Raw genomic sequence first — 17,930 nt, 5'->3', positions numbered from 1 at the left:
AATATACATACGTGTACTATTGTAAGAATAGTATAAAAGACAACAGGTGGTAAATGAAACTATACTTTTGCAAAGTTCTTATACTTGTGCAATGGTACAGTATTAACTGTAAGTTGACTATGATAAGTTAAGAAGGCTATTATAATCACTAGAGCAAACACTTAAAAAAATTAAAGAGGGCTATAGCTAAGAAAACAATGGAAGGATTCCACTGGAACACATATACATATTTTTTTTTTATTTAAAGCAAAAGAAGGCAGAAAAATAAGGGGGGGGACAAATAAGGCAAAGGAAAAAAGCAAAATGGTACTCACAAGTGCAAAACATATTAACTGTCACACTGAGTAAAGAAGCAAGACCAAATTCAGCATGTTTACAAAAAATGAAAATTAAATACAAAAACAAAGATAGGTTTAAAGTAAAAGAATATATGCCATGCAAATACTAATTATAAAAAAGCATGAGTAGCTTTATGAATATCAGACAAAACAGATTTCAAGACAAGGAATATTATAAGGAGTTACATAGGAACATTTTATAATGATGAAAGATTAATTCATTAGGAAGATAAAACAATTAAAATATATATAAGCCCAATAATAGAGGTTCTAAATATACAAAGCAAATACTGACAGAACTAAAGGGAGAAATGGATGACTCCAGAATCAAAGCTGAAGATTTTTAACTCTGTGAGTAAAGGATAGGACAGCTAGATAAAAATCAGTAAGGATATAGAAGATGTGAATGACACTATGGTCCACTTTAATTGAACATCTGAATCACTGCAGAACTTCATTGGAGCAGTGATGTTCTAGAGTCTGGACCAAAGACATACCTGTACATACCTGTCATTTTAAATTTATAAATTGTTTTTAGGAGAGAGAAACTAAGATTATCTAATCAGAAATTATGTAAGTACTTTTCTTTACAGCTATTTTTCTTTTAAAACTGCATTTAAACTTAAATTGTGTTGTCCTATGGCATTGAATACACCTCAGTAAGCCAAAAATCAAGTGCACTTTTACCAACACGAAATTTTAAAAAACATAGTCATACTGACTGAGAACTTTGAAGTACAAAATGGTACATAGTACAAGAATCACTTAGAAACCACAAGAACGTGGTCAAAAAGGTACAAACCCTGTTAAAATAGTTTTTATAAATCTTAATTTTTAACTTACTTATATATTTGGTAACTTGTTCTAATTTTGAGTCCACCTTTGATGAAGTTGATCATATTTTCATCCTGAAAACAATTAAATAATTAGATCATTTAGCAAAAGATTCTTAAACTGTCCCCATAGCTGTGTAGCTGCGTGATTAGAAGAAAACACTATCTTTTGAGGATATGATTTTTAAATTAAACCATTCTTCTTGCTTTACATCTGAAATGCTTTTTTGTCATTTTTCTTCCAAGTTAGAGGACAACAAAAAGGAAACATTTCTTAAATTCTTGCATTACTTTAAGGAAGTAAGGAAGTAATCCTCATCAATTTGGGGCCATAAAGGTTAGTCCAAACGTACTTCAATAAACATCATCAACTACTGAGCAACTTTCTTCTGGGTTCAATGGAATTCAAAATGGCTGACTTTAAGGATATGCTCCAAGGACTTTCCTGTCTGTCTTACTCCAAGTAATGGGATTATGGTTCTTCTTTAGGGGGGACTTTAGCAGGCAGTCTATTTAACATTGTGAATTTCATTCATATACATTTCCAGACCACAGATAACTGATTTGGATTCTAAAGTTGTTGTCACTTATATGAAATACTGTTTAGGGGAAAAGAGATCACTTCTCTTTGCCTGATGGTCATCACCCATAAAACTGGGTCAGCTGGCCTAAATGAATTACCTTTTTAGGGTGAGTATTCTAGGATTCCAAGAGTCTCCTATTAAAGCATATCAAATAACTGCTTGAGGGCTTCCCTGGTGGGGCAGTGGTTGAGAGTCCACCTGCCAATGCAGGGGTCACAGGTTCGTGCCCCGGTCCAGGAGGATCCCACATGCTGCGGAGCGGCTGGGCCCGTGAGCCATGGCCACTGAGCCTGCGCGTCTGGAGCCTATGCTCTGCAACGGGAGAGGCCACAGCAGTGAGAGGCCCACGTACCGCAAAAAATAATAATAATAAAAATTAAAAAATAATAACTGCTTGGAAGATGTTACTCTAATAGAAGGTGCTAATGGAGATAGTCCCATGCTTTTCTAGTCCGTTAATATCAGAAAGATGCTCTGGTATTGATTTCCTGTGCACTTGAGCATCCTTCCAAAACAAAAGAAGAACTAATTTTAGTTTGTTAATGTCATCAGTTACTTAAATACTTAATCTTTAAATTATTAAAAGAATCAATAAATGTAAAATTCACTATGCAATTTAAATGTTTATTTTCTCATTTTAAGGAATCTTATGGTTACACAAGTTCCAATACTGGCCAGGAAAGAATTTCTTCAATTGGATTCAAATCTGCCTCAAATAAGAATATTTCATTTCAGAATTCACCAAACATTTGCTGAATGCCTATTTTACAGCAGGCACCCAAACACAAAATCAGACAAAAGCAACACAACTCGCTAAGGGATGAAGACATGCATGGATGGAGACATGTGGGGGATGTCATGACAGCACAAAGGTGGGCGGGGATGTGAAGAGGTCCACAAAAGCCTCCTGGAAGCATCAATGCTTAAAGCACACACACACACACACACACACACAAAAAAGATTGGGAAGTAACCAGCTGAAGGAAGGAAGGCAAGGTAGGTATGAACTTTGCAAGCAAAAAAAAAACCCTCAGGGAAGCACTCAAGACCCTGGTGTGCTTGGCTTGGCCATCTGTGCGTATATAACTCAGTACTGCTGCAGAAACCTACTGCAAAAAAGGGAATGACTAAGGAATAAGAAAGCTACCTGTGCTGTACCTGTGCCACTCAAGTATGCAACATACCTGCCAGTAGCAGTTGAGGACATTGGTAAGAGGGGAGTAGGGAACTGGTGGGGAGATACCAGTTTGGTTAGAAAAAGCCTTCCCCATGTGTGATATTCTGATACAGAACCACTGCCATAGTCAATGAGGGCTACTAAATGCTGAAGCAGAGACATGCCCAGGTGAAATTCTCATCTTTGAGAGGGTGCACAATTGCACAATGGAGAGTGAGCTGGAGGGAAGAGAAACTACAGACCGAAGGTCCCTTGGTTGCCATGCAGTCTAGGGAAGAGCTGACAAGCCCCCCACTAGAACAATTATAGTCAGAATAAAGAGGAAGAGACGGAGCTGATAAACCTTGAAAAGGTAAAAGCAGCACGACCACGAGCCTGGCTGGATACAGAGGCATGAGGAAGAGGGGAACCATGGATATCTCCCAGATGTTGAACTACAAGCCCCCCAGACATAAAAAACAAAAAACTTTCAAATCAATGATTTTATTATCAAATTATCGTTTGAAAAACACATCAGAAAAAACTGGGGGCCTCCGTGACTAGCCTTATGTTTACTGAGGCAGTAAGACTGTTGTTTTCAACCAGCCGTCATAATAGGTGGGGTTTTAGGAAACAGGGCCCTACACCAGATTGACTTAATTTTACTTAACCAGAATCTAACCTAAGAGGTCACCCTCCAGAAAAAGAGAAAAGCAACTCTCAATTCAATGTAAATCATTGAGATTGAGGAAGATTTTCCATCTTACAGTTGAATTTCTGCCCCCTTACAATCTCCACCCCACTTCTACCCCACTTGTATCCATCACCGCCACCTGTGTGGCCACCATGTTAAAATCCATATTTTTTAGAAGAACTGGAAGCTACAATGACAGGCAAGGTACTGATGGTAACAATTCCGGGAGGTGAAATTTAAATGCCCCATGAGAAAAGGAGTCATTGTTTTGTTTAGTGACTTTTTTTAACTGCTCTTCCAAAATAAGAAATAAAAGAAAGGGGAATGAAAATACAAAGAGCGGGGAAATAAAATCTGAGGTATACATGGGAAGTTTGGCTCTCAACGCATGCATAACTAAGCTTTGCTGAAGCATCTGATGCAAGAAGGGAACAGCCAAGGATGCTGAAGCCTCCTCCAGCCAGTCACTCCTGTGTGCAGCCCTCCACCATTAGCAAGCACGAAGAGGGATAACCTCACAGTTCTCATACAGAGCAGCATCCTGAAATTAGGTGAGGTAGTTGCAAGACAGCTTCTTCAAAAGGCAGTGGTTGCCAATAAAGCGAAGTTCAAAACAGAATTTTAAGTGCATTTGAGTAGGAAAAAAAAACAACCCCAGGGTCTTCTTTCAGCCAAAGTTTATCAGTAATAACAAATATCTTTCACTACGACTCTAAGTCAAAGGAACTGAAGCACTGACATAGAATGAGCCACATTTCTTCTATGTCGTACTTGGCAGGCCTCCCGGGCGACGCTGATTCTAAGCCAAATGTTCATTACCTGCACAAACGTGAGGGCTGCTTTCTGTAGGAGGCACTCGGCATAACAGATTTCGGCATGCATTTCCTCTATTAAAGACAAATAAAAATATATTAAGGAAAATCCCATATCCACAGTAATTGCTCTGAGATGTTCAGAAAAGACGGGTAGATAAATGAGCCCAAGGGAGACAATAAAAACCTAGGTTGCTTTGGTGCTTCCATAAAAGTGGAATGCTGACCTCAGTTCTCAGGCCCTCAGCAAGAATTTTCCAGAATGCATGAAATGCTTTGGGGAAGTTATCTTTGGCTCCATTCACATATAACTGCCAAGAGTCAGGCCCCTGGTGTCAAAGACCCAAACTCAGCTCACCAAAATGTAAAAACCAAAATGTAAAAGCACTTCTTGGAAAAAAGGAAACCACTTATCTTTTAACTTAACGGGAACAGGCAAGTTTAACACAGTTATAGATTGGAAATCTAACTTAAATATACTAATTCTACCTTCTAAAACATGAAGGCATAATAGTCATGACAATGGTTAGGCATGCTATTAACTTGAAGAGAAAGCAGTAATTCCCTAGGGTTCTGGGAAAAAGAACTGGCCTGCACGCCCAACTCATGACTCCTCATTCAGGGAAGACTTGATGTAAAAAAGTTCACACTAGCACAGTTTGGGGCTATTTGGATCACTGAGATATCTAGTGCAGGAACAAGGCACTCACAAAAGGGCTACATAAAACTACGTATGTATCCCTGGGACACGTGGAGTGCCCCCAAAACACGTGGCCTATCCATGATACCTGCAGAGATTGGGGAGGGAGAAATCTTTGCATTTTCTTTTTTTTTTTTTTTTTTTTTTGCATAAACAAAATCAGCAGATTCCCGTTTTATCCATGGGATGCAAACTGGTGTGTTATTTAAGTAAATGAGCTTTGGGGTATTTCACGGCCTAGGTGGCAGGGAAGGCCCTGCCACGTACTAGTTGTAGAACCTCGAGCAAGCTACCCTCCCTCTCTCTGCTGGTTTCTTTGTTCCTAAAGTCCAGCTAATGACATCTCTACTTCAGAGCAGAAGAATTCAACCAGGTGCTGCCTGTGAAGCTCACTGGGCAGAGTAAGCCCTCAATATGCGTCAGCTACTTTCACTAAGATTACTGCCCTTGGTCCATGTCATGCTTTTTGCCAAAATTTCAGAAAGTAGAACATCTTTATGTGATGTAAGTGACTGAAAAACGGGGTATCTCTGTGTTAATGGGAACATTGTTGAACCTAACTGGATAAGAACTAGTGTGCTTTATTGCTTTCACTTACACACACAGGACCCCTCCCGACCACACACACTCACATACACACACACTGTCACACACACACACTCACACACACACACACTACTAGTTCTCACAAACAGGTTCACCTTCCTGCCACGCTCATATTCCAAAGGCTGATTTACAAAGAAGCAACAATGCAACTAAGATCTTCCAACAGCACGCATAAGATGGGGCCAGACGCACAACAGGCCAAAGTGGAGGAGCTGCGGCCCCCGCGCAGTCTGGCAGCATCGGCAGCCACAGTCTCCGTCCTTCGGAACACCTCACCTCCACGTGTGCCCCTGAATTTTCTCCGTGTGTTCAGTGGGAGAAAAACTGGTAACTTTTATTTTTACAGACTCACTTGAATATCCTCCTTCCAGGGAAACTTGTAACAAAGTGGGAATTGTCAGTAATTATTCACTTTGAAAGCCTGCTCAGTAACCCAGATGGCTGGCTTGGGGCGTGTGCCAAGAAGGCAGGGAAGCGGCTGCTGGGAGAGAAGCAACATGAGCAAAGGCAAGGAGCACGGAGCCCTGCGTGGCAAGTCCAGCGGTGCACCTTTGGCTGAAGCGCGAGATGGGTACAGGGACGAGTGGGCAATGGGCCTGGAAATGTAAGTCGGGGCTGAATTATGGACGACCTTGAATATCAGAGTCTGGGCTTCATCTGGTAGACAACGGTGAGTCCTTGCAGACATCTGAGCAGAAGGGCAGATGGATCAGAGTTAAGCTAAAGATGGACAAGGCAAAGAGCAGCACAAACGACGTAACAAGAAGCCAGAGATAAAAGGGAAGAAAGTTTGAACTCTGTATTCTGCGCGTAAGGAATCTTCATATGAAATTCCTTGCACATCCTAAGCACTGTATATAAACATCGGTTTTTAAAGCAATTTGAAAGCCATTTAGGGCAATATGCCAGCCATGAGGAAGGAAGAATGGGTGTGTCCCATGTTAAACCCACAAAAAGTTTAATTAAATATCCTCACTCCTGCAGAAAACCAGCCATTCAAGGATGGAAATGGAAATTACCAAGAGGAAAAACAAAGTGCACCCTAAATCCACAATGTTTTGACATGCTCCCTTGAACACAAAGTCTGTTTGGGTTGCAGCAACAGCCAAACTCATTAGGAATAAATGCAATTTAATTTATAAAAGTCTTATTTCTTCACTCTGATTGATTTATATTGGGCAGCCCTTAGCTCTCAAAATTAGACATTTGGCATTTACAATAGGTACCTACCAGAACATCTTTTAATTATAAATTCCTCAGTTCACTGAAGGAAACATCTTCATTATGCACTGAAGTGTCAGCTAAGCATGCCTTCAGACATAAAAGTCTAAATAAACCTTATTTCAGAATAGGTTCAAGTCACAGCCTGATTTATTTTCATAATTTTTCAATTAAGACCTTATTTTTTAAGAGCAGTTTTAGGTTCACAGAAAAATTGAGGGGAAGGTACAGAGATTTCCCATATATCCCTTTCCCCCCAAACACGCATAACCTCTCCCATTATCAACATGCCCTCCAAAGTGGTACATTTGTTACAAGTGACAAACCTCCACTGACACATCATAATTACCCAAAGTCCGCAGTTTACATTAGCGTTCACTCTTGGTGTTGCACATTCTATGGGTTTGGACAAATGTATAATGACATGTATCTATCATTATGGTATCAGTATTTTTCACTGCCCTAAAAATTCTCTGTGTTCCACCTATTCATCCCCTGGCAACCATTGACCTTTTTCCTGTCTCCATAGTTTTGCCTTTTCCAGAATCTTATATGCTTGGAATCATACAGTAGGTTGCCTTTTCACATTGGTGTCTTTCACTTAGGAATATGCATTTAAGGCTCCTACACGTCTTTTCATGGCTTGATAGCTCATTTCTTTTTAGCCCTGAATAATATTCCACTGTCTGGATGTACCACACTTTATTATTTATCCATTTACCTATTGAAGGACAAGTTCTGAATAAAGCTGCCATAAACATTCATTTGCAGATTTTGGGGTTAACACAAGTTTTCAGCTCCTAGTTTTGTAAGAAACTGCCATACTATCTTCCAAAGTGGCTGTACCATTTGCATTCCCACCAGCCATGAATGAGAGTTCCTGTTCCTCCACATCCTCACCAACATTTGGTGTTGTCAGTGTTCCAGATTTGGGACACTCTCATAGGTGTGTAGTGGTATCTCATTGCTGTTTATTTTTCAATACTTCTAAATATGCCACGCCCAAAGACACAATAAAAAGATAAGAACAGTACCATCTATTTTCAAGATGTCTGACACAGAAATAATTCAACATTTCCTTCATCCATATGTGACACATTTCGTGCCCTTTTCTACCCAACTACAGGAGAAGGTGTGGGGTTATGTGGCTTAGGGAAAGGCAGATCGGGTTTGAACTCTGCTCTGCTAAGCAAGTAATCTTGGACCATTTGTCTAATCTCTCTGAACATCACTTTCTAGTCTATAAAAAGGAGTTACACAGGTTAGATTGGACAATGCTAAGGAAAGCATCAAGGACAGTGTCTCACACATAGAGAGTGCCTTTAAAAAATAGGGCATTGGGCTTCTCTGGTGGCGCAGTGGTTGAGAGTCCGCCTGCCGATGCAGGGGACACAGGTTCGTGCCCCGGTCCGGGAAGATCCCACATGCCACAGAGCGGCTGGGCCCGTGAGCCATGGCTGCTGAGCCTGCACGTCCGGAGCCTGTGCTCCACAACGGGAGAGGCCACAACAGTGAGAGGCCCGTGTACCGCAAAAAAAAAAAAAAAAATAGGGCATTATCATTATTATGTTTTAAGTTATTATTATTATTCATATTTATACCAATAATACCATGCCATTCTTTTGTAAACTAAGGTTAAAAAAGAATCTCAAATGCCAGGCTTTATATTGCAAAGAAAAAGGGAGGCAGGGGGAAATGGGCCGCTGGAGAGAAGCCATAGAGAGGAAAACAGAAGAATATAAATGAGTCAAATTTCTTTGGGGCCCATTTAATTTCCCACTGACCTACTTTAGTGGACTTTAGGTCTCCTGGGGCCAATTTACATAAATGGCCCTAAGATGAAAAATATGAAAACACAGTCTATCTGAAATCAAGGGGATAAATAAACTCTTAAGGGTCCTTGGAGGTCAGTTTCTGGAGAAAAAGACGATTTGCTTCAGCTGCCTGGAGGAACCAGTGAAATCTACTCTGCTGTATGACAGCTGCAGGGCCAGCATCATACCTTTTGGAACAAGTCTTGTAATCCTCTGTTATCAACACTCTAGTGAGCCCAAGTTCTCCAATGTCCATAACAAGTTGATAATACTCTTCTAACAAAGCAAACAAAACTTCATAATGAAACACACTCAAAAATGTGTCTGGCACACACTTGACCACTAGGAATAACAGACAGATGTATCCAGAATTGCTCCTGCCTTAATCGGCTACAGCTACTTTAACGATTTTGTGTTACCTCTTCCACAGAACTAATTTGACAATGACAACACAGGCACAAATGCTCCTTGGACGGCAGAAGCTTTACTCTACAATGGCCTCATTTGAAAGATGTTATTTTCTCTTCTACAGGTGTACTGGGATGCTCCTTTCTTATAAACCATCCTGACTAGAGAATAACACTAATAAAACAGGGCTGATCATAGAACTTCTGCCCTAATCTCTGTGGAATATCAAGCAATCGACAGCAAAAGGAGTCATTTCCTCCCAGCCATCTGATCAAATGCTGCAGACATTCCTGTATTCTTGAATATTCCTAAATGTCCACAAACCAAACATCTTCCATACTGTGAAACATCATCATTATTTTAAAGGTATCAAAATTACTTTGACCTTGAGGAAAAAATTAATAGCTTGCGGAAAAATAGAAACTTTTGTACATGGGTGGTAAGAATATAAACTGACCTAATATTTTGGAGAAAAAACTGTCAATATCTATAAATGTTTTCTATTTTCAAATAGTCCCAGTAATTCCACTTCTAGCAATCTATCCTATGAAATACTTACAAAAATGCATGAAGGCATTATTTGTAATAGCGAAAAAAACAATGTAACTGCCTTTCAATAGAGACAAAGTAAGTAACTGGTGGCACCTGTCCTAAGGAATACTAAATAGCTATTAAATAGAATGAAGTACAATTTATACGTCTTGACATGGAAAAAGTCAATTGCCAAAAATTACATTGTAGCCTAACATGTACCACATGATTCTACATTAGCAAAAAATGAAAAACTACAAAAATCCTATGTGTACCTTCTGTATATATTTGTACATGTACACAGAAAAGTCTGCAAGGCTTGAAAACCAACTATTAACAGTGGTTACTTCTAGAGGGTGAGTATTATGGGGAAGAGAAAAAGACATTCCATTTACTTTATATTATACACTTAAGTGTTGAATTTTATGAGCATGACCACATTTTAGTTTTTCAAAGAAAGGAAAAAAACCTTTTAAAGGCCTCTTACCTTCAGTCAGCTGTTCCAATGATCCTCTAGAAAGAAGACTTGAGAAAGATTCTATGACTGTGCATTTTTTCCTGTATCTGCAGAGAATAAGTAGAAGGGGAAATGGGAAGTAGAAAGAAAAAAATAACAATAATCAAGCTCATTTTCATTTGACATTCATTTCAGTCACAATCACACCAAAGAGTCACCAAAACAGAACTCTAAACCCTAAAATCTCTGGGGCACAGACCACCCTTTTGAACCCTGCACACCCAGCTCCCAGCACTGGCATCCTGTGGGCATTTAACCCAAGCTTACTGAACAAGTGCATGGACAAACATACACATAACAGTCAATACTAACCCTGTCATGCACCTTCCCTGATCTCTATGGCTAAAATCAGTATTTCTGTTGTTAAGGGTCACCTCGCCACGGGTTAAGAATGGAGTTAGAGTGCAGTGTTTGGAAACTCTCTTCCCTTGAGGGGCTGGAAACATAATTACAAGAGGACATAATTTCAGCAATGTTAAAATTCACCAATGCTAGTTAACAGCTTTTGCTAGGAGCTTCCTATACACACAAAGATTAAAATAAAACTGAAATTCCATGTCATTTACACCAAGCAAAAGTGTTTAAATATGTCTATTTAGACAAATAAAAGACTCCCTTCTGACTTCGCAGCATTTCCCACATAAAAGAAGAATGCTCCTTGCTTGGCCTGGCTTGGCATGTGGTACCTGAAGGCTCCACCAGGGGGACCCCGAGAGATGCTTGCTGCTAATCCCACTGAAATCCTCAGCCCTTCTCGGTAGTTCAAGTACCAACGAGAAAAGTGGAAGATACAGATGCCAGGTGTTCCGCCATCCCAGCATCCTACTATAATTCTTTAGTGGAAATATTTTTATCTCCCGTACATAAAACTACATGAGACCAGGAACCTGTGATGCTCAAGTCCTTTTCTATAACCGTGGCCAACTTCCAACAGAGCTCTCTGTCAGGCTAAGTGCATCCATTTTGTCACACAGACAGAAAGGCTTGTAGGCGTGTCTCAAGTATTTAATTACTCAGCTCATACTTTTGGCAAGTTTGTAAGGCGTCCTTCATGGCAGAAATGCCATTTTGGATGTCCTGTTGCTCGAAGGTCATGACGGCCTGCAGCACCACAATGGTACTGTAGCCCAAGGCATGGTACATGCTGTCCTTAGCCCTGGGGAGAACACGGAAATTACTACATTTCAATTCAACTGAAAAGCATTCAGGTCTCATCTGAAATTAATCACAAGAAATTCTAGTAAACCCATGACGTGACTTTCACAGTAACGACTTTTACTCCTTCACCATGATCACTGAAATAATATGGACTATGAAAGACATGCCCTAAAGAACTCAAACTCTGCGGACTTTCCAATTCAAGCCCACGCAGGCAGCACAAAACTTTCCAGGTTGAAGCAGAGTGCGGCATATGCTGTTCCCTGTTTGAGCACAAGGGGGCAGCCTGCTGACTCATTTCCTAGAAAATGTTTCAAAGCAAACCCAGTTTTTCCCAGTTGTACAAGAAGCAGTGTACCGCCTTTTGCTCTGAAATAAGTGCTAAAATAAAGGCCACTGGAAACATAGTTTGTGACAGAGAAATTCTGATATGTTTTTTGAAAGATAAGTCTTGTTTAAAATCATCCCCTCCCTTCTCCCAGCCAGAGGCCACGAGGAGGCAAGATTTTTGCAATAAGTTAGGTCAGCCACAAAGGGCCCAGACAAAAATTCATGGTAGATCTCTTACCAAATCTAATCCCATTATCTGGGAATCCTGATTAAAGTTCTGGATAATTCAAATTATCAAGTTATCCGTTCGATTCTTAAGGACATTCAGTCTGAATGGATGGCACATCCCAGACTCTCAGGCTATGAAAACCTCACCATCTCTTTCCTCAAAACTTCTTAAGCTATGTTAATTAGTTATTTATAAGATCTACAATATTAATGCATGGTTTTATTTTTAATTCAAATACATTTTTAAAATACTTTTTTTTTTTTTTTTTTTTGCTGCTCTGCAAAACAAATCAAGCCACAGTATACTTTCCCCCCAAGAAACAGTCTAAACATCCTTTGGTAATTTGCAGATAGTCCCAAACAGTGAGGGCACTGGCTATTCAAAAAAAGAAAGAAAAAAAAGGAATAAGAGGAGCCCAAAGTGAATCAGCAATTGTGGTTTTAAACCTCACATTTAAAAAAAAATTTTTTTTATTGAAGTGTAGTTGATTTACAATATTATATAAACCCCACATTTTAAACCAAAAGCTTCTCCAAGGGGAAAAAGAAGTATTCAAGTGGGAAAAACGTATGTTTAACAGTGAAACATGCATAAAGATCAGAGAATATAAAACTTGACTAAGTGTAAGACTGTCATTTATTTTCATTCCATATTATGACCAGCTGGGTGTCAGTGAAGAAGAAAAAATGGAGACTTTTTGAATAAAAAACAAAGGAGACAGGCAGGCAGATTGAGAGAGGAGAGACAAGGAGAGAACAACAGGCAGAGAGAGAAAGAGAGGGAGGGAGAGAGGAAGACAGAGGGATATAGAGACAGAAGATGAAGAGACAGACAGACAGACAGAGAGGTCTGAAGGACTAAGAAGGACAGAAGGAAAAAGGCAGATACAGGCAAGGTAGAGCAGCGGTCCCCAACCTTTTTGGCACCAGGGACCAGTTTCATGGAAGACAATTTTTCCATGAACAAAAGGGGTTGGGGTGGAGGGGTTTCTGGATGATTCAAGCACATGGATTTATTATGCTCTCTGTGCAGTCAAACCTCTCTGCTAATGACAATCTGTATTTGCAGCCGCTCCCCAGTGCTAGCATCACCCCTGAGCTCTACCTCAGATCATGAGGCATTAGATTCTCATAAGGAGCACGCAACCTAGATCCCTCACATGCGCAGTTCACAGTAGGGTTCGCGCTCCTATGAGAATCTAATGCCACCACTGACCTGACAGGAAGCAGAGCTCAGGCGGTGATAAGAGCAATGGGGAGCGGCTGTAAATGCAGATGAAGCTTCACTTTCTCACCCGCCACTCACCTCCTGCTGTGCGGCCCAGTTCCTAACACGCCACGGACCAGTACCTGTCTGTGGCCAGGGAGCTGGGAACCCCTGAGGTAGAGGATGTGAGACAAGCATTGGGTGGAGACAGCCCTGGGCAATTTCCGTAGGCCGGGGACTTCACCATCTGTTTTATCATCTGCTCTTAACCTCTGAAATGCTAACTGATCGCAGTTCTTCTAAGTCTGAGAATTACCACAGCCTCAGTAGGCACATTAATTTCTAAGATTCAAAGGCAATGACCAGAGTCACATCACCCTGCTCACCCTACAGACTCCTCAAAGGAATGAGAGTCCCACTCTGCCCACATAACTGTCTTGAAATTATTATCTGAGGTCTAAGCTTCATCCAAGTAAGACACTGTGTTTGGAGGCACAAGGTAAGATTATTCCTGCCGAGCTCTAGTCACACTGTACAGGTGGACACTGGAGTCAAAGTGAGGCCTAGTAAGAAGACTAAGCATAGGTTTTGCTGCCACACCATCAGAATTAACAGGTACTATTAATTGAAATGAAACTGCCTAAGTGATTTATCACATAAATAGGGAGTCCCAGTAAGATTTTTATTATCTTAAATTTCTTTTTAGCATCTGAGATTACCATATTTTAGTTCTTCCCACACCCATTTCTTTTTTTTTTAAGTTTATTTATCTTATTTATTTATTTTTGGCTGCATTGGGTTTTCGTTGCTGGGCACAGGCTTTTCTCTAGTTGTGGTTAAGCAGGGGCTACTCCTTGTTGTGGTGTGCATGCCTCTCATTGTAGTGGCTTCTCTTGTTGCAGAGCACAGGCTCTAGGCGCACGGACTCAGTAGTTGTGGCTCCTGGGCTCTAGAGCGCAGGCTCAGTAGTTGTGGCTCACAGGTTTATTTGCTCCGCGGCATGTGGGATCTTCCCAGACAAGGGATCAAACCCGTGTCCCCTACACTGGCAGGTGGATTCTTAACCACTGCACCACCAGGGACGTCCACCCATGCCCATTTCAAAAGAAACTTTTCTCAATGATATTTAAGTTTCAGAGGAATATCCATAAAAATATTTCACTGAAGAAAGCCAAATGAAGTTCTGTGAAACTAATAAGATGACACTATTTGAGCAAGTATAGAAATTAAGATAGGAGAAAGAATCAGAAATGCTCTACTAATTAAAGTTGAAAAGACAGATTTCTTAACTGGATATTAAAACTAATCAACATTTAGGGGTCTCAACCAAATTAGTTTATAAATATTCAGGAGGAAGTGCAGAAAAATTAACTGACAAGAATGACATCAGAGACAGAATCATCAAAAGCATCCAAAAAATTATATTTTATCTAAAATAAATAAAGTTAATTACCATGGTCGAAGCAATTCTAAGGCATCTGTAAATTTGTTACTTAGAAATAAGTTCAGTGCCATTGCACATTCTTCCAGGCCACTCCTGAGATCCACCTTGGTTGACAGTGACCTAAAAATCAAGAAAAAAATACACAGAATTTCTGCAGTTTTTACTTTTAGCAAGTTGTCATAGGGAGTGTGTGTGTGTGTGTGTGTGTGTGTGTGTGTGTGTGCGCATGCGCGTGTGTACACTTTGGAGACAGAAGGACAGGCTGGAATTCTAACTCTGTCACTTACTAGCTGTGTCTCTAACCTCTGGGAACTTGACTTTCTCATCTGTAAAATGGGAATGCCACCAACTACTTCATGGGGCTGTTTTGAAGATGGAACAAATTGACAAATAATGCTCATAGCAGGCACTTAGTAAATGACAGTCCCCCCATCACTCCGAAGATCACAAGTGTAGGAACTACATCTTTTCATGAGTGGGAGCAGAGGTTATTTTGTTTTAGTTTGATTATGTAGGGGTAAGAATGTATGTTAGTGGAAAACTGCATTGTCTAAAATCTAAAGAAGACCCTGCCAGGTTATTTGTTTTTGATTCCACAGGAACTATCTTACAGCTCTGTAAATTATACGTAACTGATATCAATACAAAATAACTGTTATCTATAGACACGTGTTAAAAAAGAGACAACAGGCCCAGTCATCAAAAAATTCTACAAACAATAAATGCTGGAGAGGGTGTGGAGAAAAGGGAACCCTCTTGCACTGTTGGTGGGAATGTAAATTGATACAGCCACTATGGAGAACAGTATGGAGGTTCCTTAAAAAACTAAAAATAGAACTACCATATGACCCAGCGATCCCACTACTGGGCATATACGCTGAGAAGACCATAATTCAAAGAGTCATGTACCACAATGTTCATTGCAGTTCTGTTTACAATAGCCAGGAAAGCAACCTAAGTGTCCATTGACAGATGAATGGATAAAGAAGATGTGGCACATATATACAATGGAATATTACTCAGCCATAAAAAGAAACAAAATTGAGTTATTTGTAGTGAGGCGGATGGACCTAGAGTCTGTCATACAGAGTGAAGTAAGTCAGAAAGAGAAAAACAAATACCATATGCTAACACATATATATGGAATCTAAAAAAAAAAAGGGTCATGAAGAACCTAGGGGCAAGACAGGAATAAAGACAGACCTACTAGAGAATGGACTTGAGGATACAGGGAAGACACAGACCTACTAGAGAATGGACTTGAGGATACAGGGAGGGGGAAGGGTAAGCTGGGACAAAGTGAGTGGCATGGACATATATACACTACCAAACGTAAAACAGATAGCTAGTGGGAAGCAGCCGCATAGCACAGGGAGATTAGCTCGGGGCTTTGTTACCACCTAGAAGGGTGGGATAGGGAGGGTGGGAGGGAGACGCAAGAGGGAAGAGATATGGGGATATATGTATATGTATAGCTGATTCACTTTGTTATACAGCAGAAAGTAACACACCATTGTAAAGCAATTATACTCCAATAAAGATGTTAAAAGAAAAGAGACAACAGGCGCAAAATGGAGTCATTTATGCTAAGCCCCACCAGGACTTAAAGCTAACCTAATTACAGTTCCAACCTTCTCCAAGAATGTGACCTATAACCAGCCAACCTGGAATTTCCTGAACAGCACTTGGAAATCCACTGATAGACCCCTTCCACTCCCCTTAGGAGGGCAACCTAGCCTAAAACAATGCATTCTTTGCTATTAATTTCCTCTTTCCCCTGCTTCTTCTCTGCCTTGAAAAACCTTTCCTTTCCTGCAGCCTGAAGGAGCTCCTTTCTTATTGCTAGATGGGATGCTGCCCAATTCACAAAGAGTTTAATAAAGACAATTAGATCTTCAAATTTAGTCAGTTGAACTTGTTACTTAACACAAGTAAATTCTGTCCTGGCCTTCATTCCCTCCTCCACTGTGGAAGAAGCTAGTTTCGCCTGAATTTGCACATTCATTTCAACATTCCTTTACTCCATATAAATTTGTACTGTTTTGATATCTCCTTCAAATCTGTTTTAACATCTGCCTAGTTCTCTCCCTGATTAATGAGTTAAGTAAAATTTTTAACATCTGTTCATTTTTACATCTGTATGAGTCATGATTTTACCCTTTTTTGAAACTCATGTTAATTATTTATGATTGATAGAAATTCTGCCCTTTAAAATAAGAGCCATCTGTAAAATGTTTTGTGTAACAACGTTTAACAAGAAAGTATGTCAGTAAGGAAATAAGCAGTACAATGATTCATTTCAAAGTGCTGAAAGTTGAATTTCTGTGCCACCATCCTCTCCATATTCATTTTTTAAGCAGGAAAACAAAAATCCCACTTCAGTTACTCATCTTCCAGAAGTGGGTTCTGAAGGTGCTGCAGGGAACCACCCACCCTCTGCCCCTAGGTCTTCTAATGGCTGGTTCCTTCTTGTCATTCAGATATCAGCTCAAAAAGCACCAACTCAAGACCTGCCTCGCTGACCTCAGCCCAACCTCTCTCATTGTTTTGTCTGCTCTATACCACTTATTACCATCCAAAATATCTTGTGCCTATATTTGTGGACCTGTTTGTCTTTGGCTATCTTCCCTCTCTAGGATATAAATGCAAGGAGGTTGTTTTAGTCACTGCTATGCCCCCAGGGCCTTTGGTTGTATCTAGAACATACTACAACCCCGTAAGTATTGTTGAGTGGCCGGATGCGTTGGGGGGATAGAGCGCTGCTCTGCGAGATGCTCAGAAACAGAATTCCTTATGCCTGGGACCTGAAAGCATCTCTCCTCCAGGGTGGTGCAGAAAGGAGACAAGCTCTTGGAAAAGGGGTTAGCTGGAGAGCTCATTTTGTGATGGTTAATTTTCTAAGGCAACTTGAATGGGCTAAGCGATGTCTACATAGCTGGTACAACATTATTTTTGTGTCTGTGAGGGTGTTTCTGGAAGAGATTAGCCTTTGAATTGGTGGACTGAGTAAAGCAGATGGCCTTCCCTGATGTAGGTGGGCATCAGCCAATCCGTTGGGGGCCAGGATAGAACAAAAAGGCAGAGGAAGGGGGAACGCGTGATCTCTTCTCTATCTGAGCTGGGACATCTATCTTCTCCTCTCTTGTGCTTCTGGTTACCGGGCTGTCGGGCTTCAACTGAACTGCACCACTGGCTTTCCTGGTTCTGCAGCTTGCAGACAGCAGACTATGGAACATCTCGGCTTTGATAATCACGTGAGCCAATTCCCATGACAAATCACTCTCTCTCTCTCTTCTCTCTCTTCTCTTCTCTCTCTCTCTCTCTCTCTCTCTCTCTCTCTCTCTCTCTC

The 17,930-nt window shown here is 40.5% G+C and overlaps 1 protein-coding gene across 2 annotated transcripts in view; it reads right to left on the bottom strand.

The window, feature by feature from the left end:
- The window catches only part of TTC39B (tetratricopeptide repeat domain 39B), a 146,745-nt gene that overhangs the window by 50,939 nt on the left and 77,876 nt on the right, over positions 1–17,930 (bottom strand). Inside the window, exons 4-8 of one of the 2 annotated variants that reach the window (XM_029203285.1) lie at positions 14,591–14,701; positions 11,239–11,370; positions 10,185–10,261; positions 4,425–4,492; positions 1,182–1,246 (exon numbers count right to left, since the gene is read on the bottom strand). In XM_029203285.1, coding sequence (XP_029059118.1) covers positions 1,182–1,246; positions 4,425–4,492; positions 10,185–10,261; positions 11,239–11,370; positions 14,591–14,701 — 453 coding nt within the window. Of the gene's footprint in view, positions 1–1,181; positions 1,247–4,424; positions 4,493–10,184; positions 10,262–11,238; positions 11,371–14,590; positions 15,047–17,930 lie in introns of those variants that run through there. The other variant, XM_029203283.1, reaches the window with a different exon arrangement.

This window comes from Monodon monoceros, unplaced genomic scaffold (genome assembly GCF_005190385.1).
Source record: "Monodon monoceros isolate NGI ecotype Baffin Bay Population unplaced genomic scaffold, NGI_Narwhal_1 Super_Scaffold_5, whole genome shotgun sequence".
Classification (NCBI taxonomy): domain Eukaryota; kingdom Metazoa; phylum Chordata; class Mammalia; order Artiodactyla; family Monodontidae; genus Monodon; species Monodon monoceros.
Note: the sequence above shows the minus strand (reverse complement) of the source record. Positions and strands in the feature narration are given on the sequence as shown.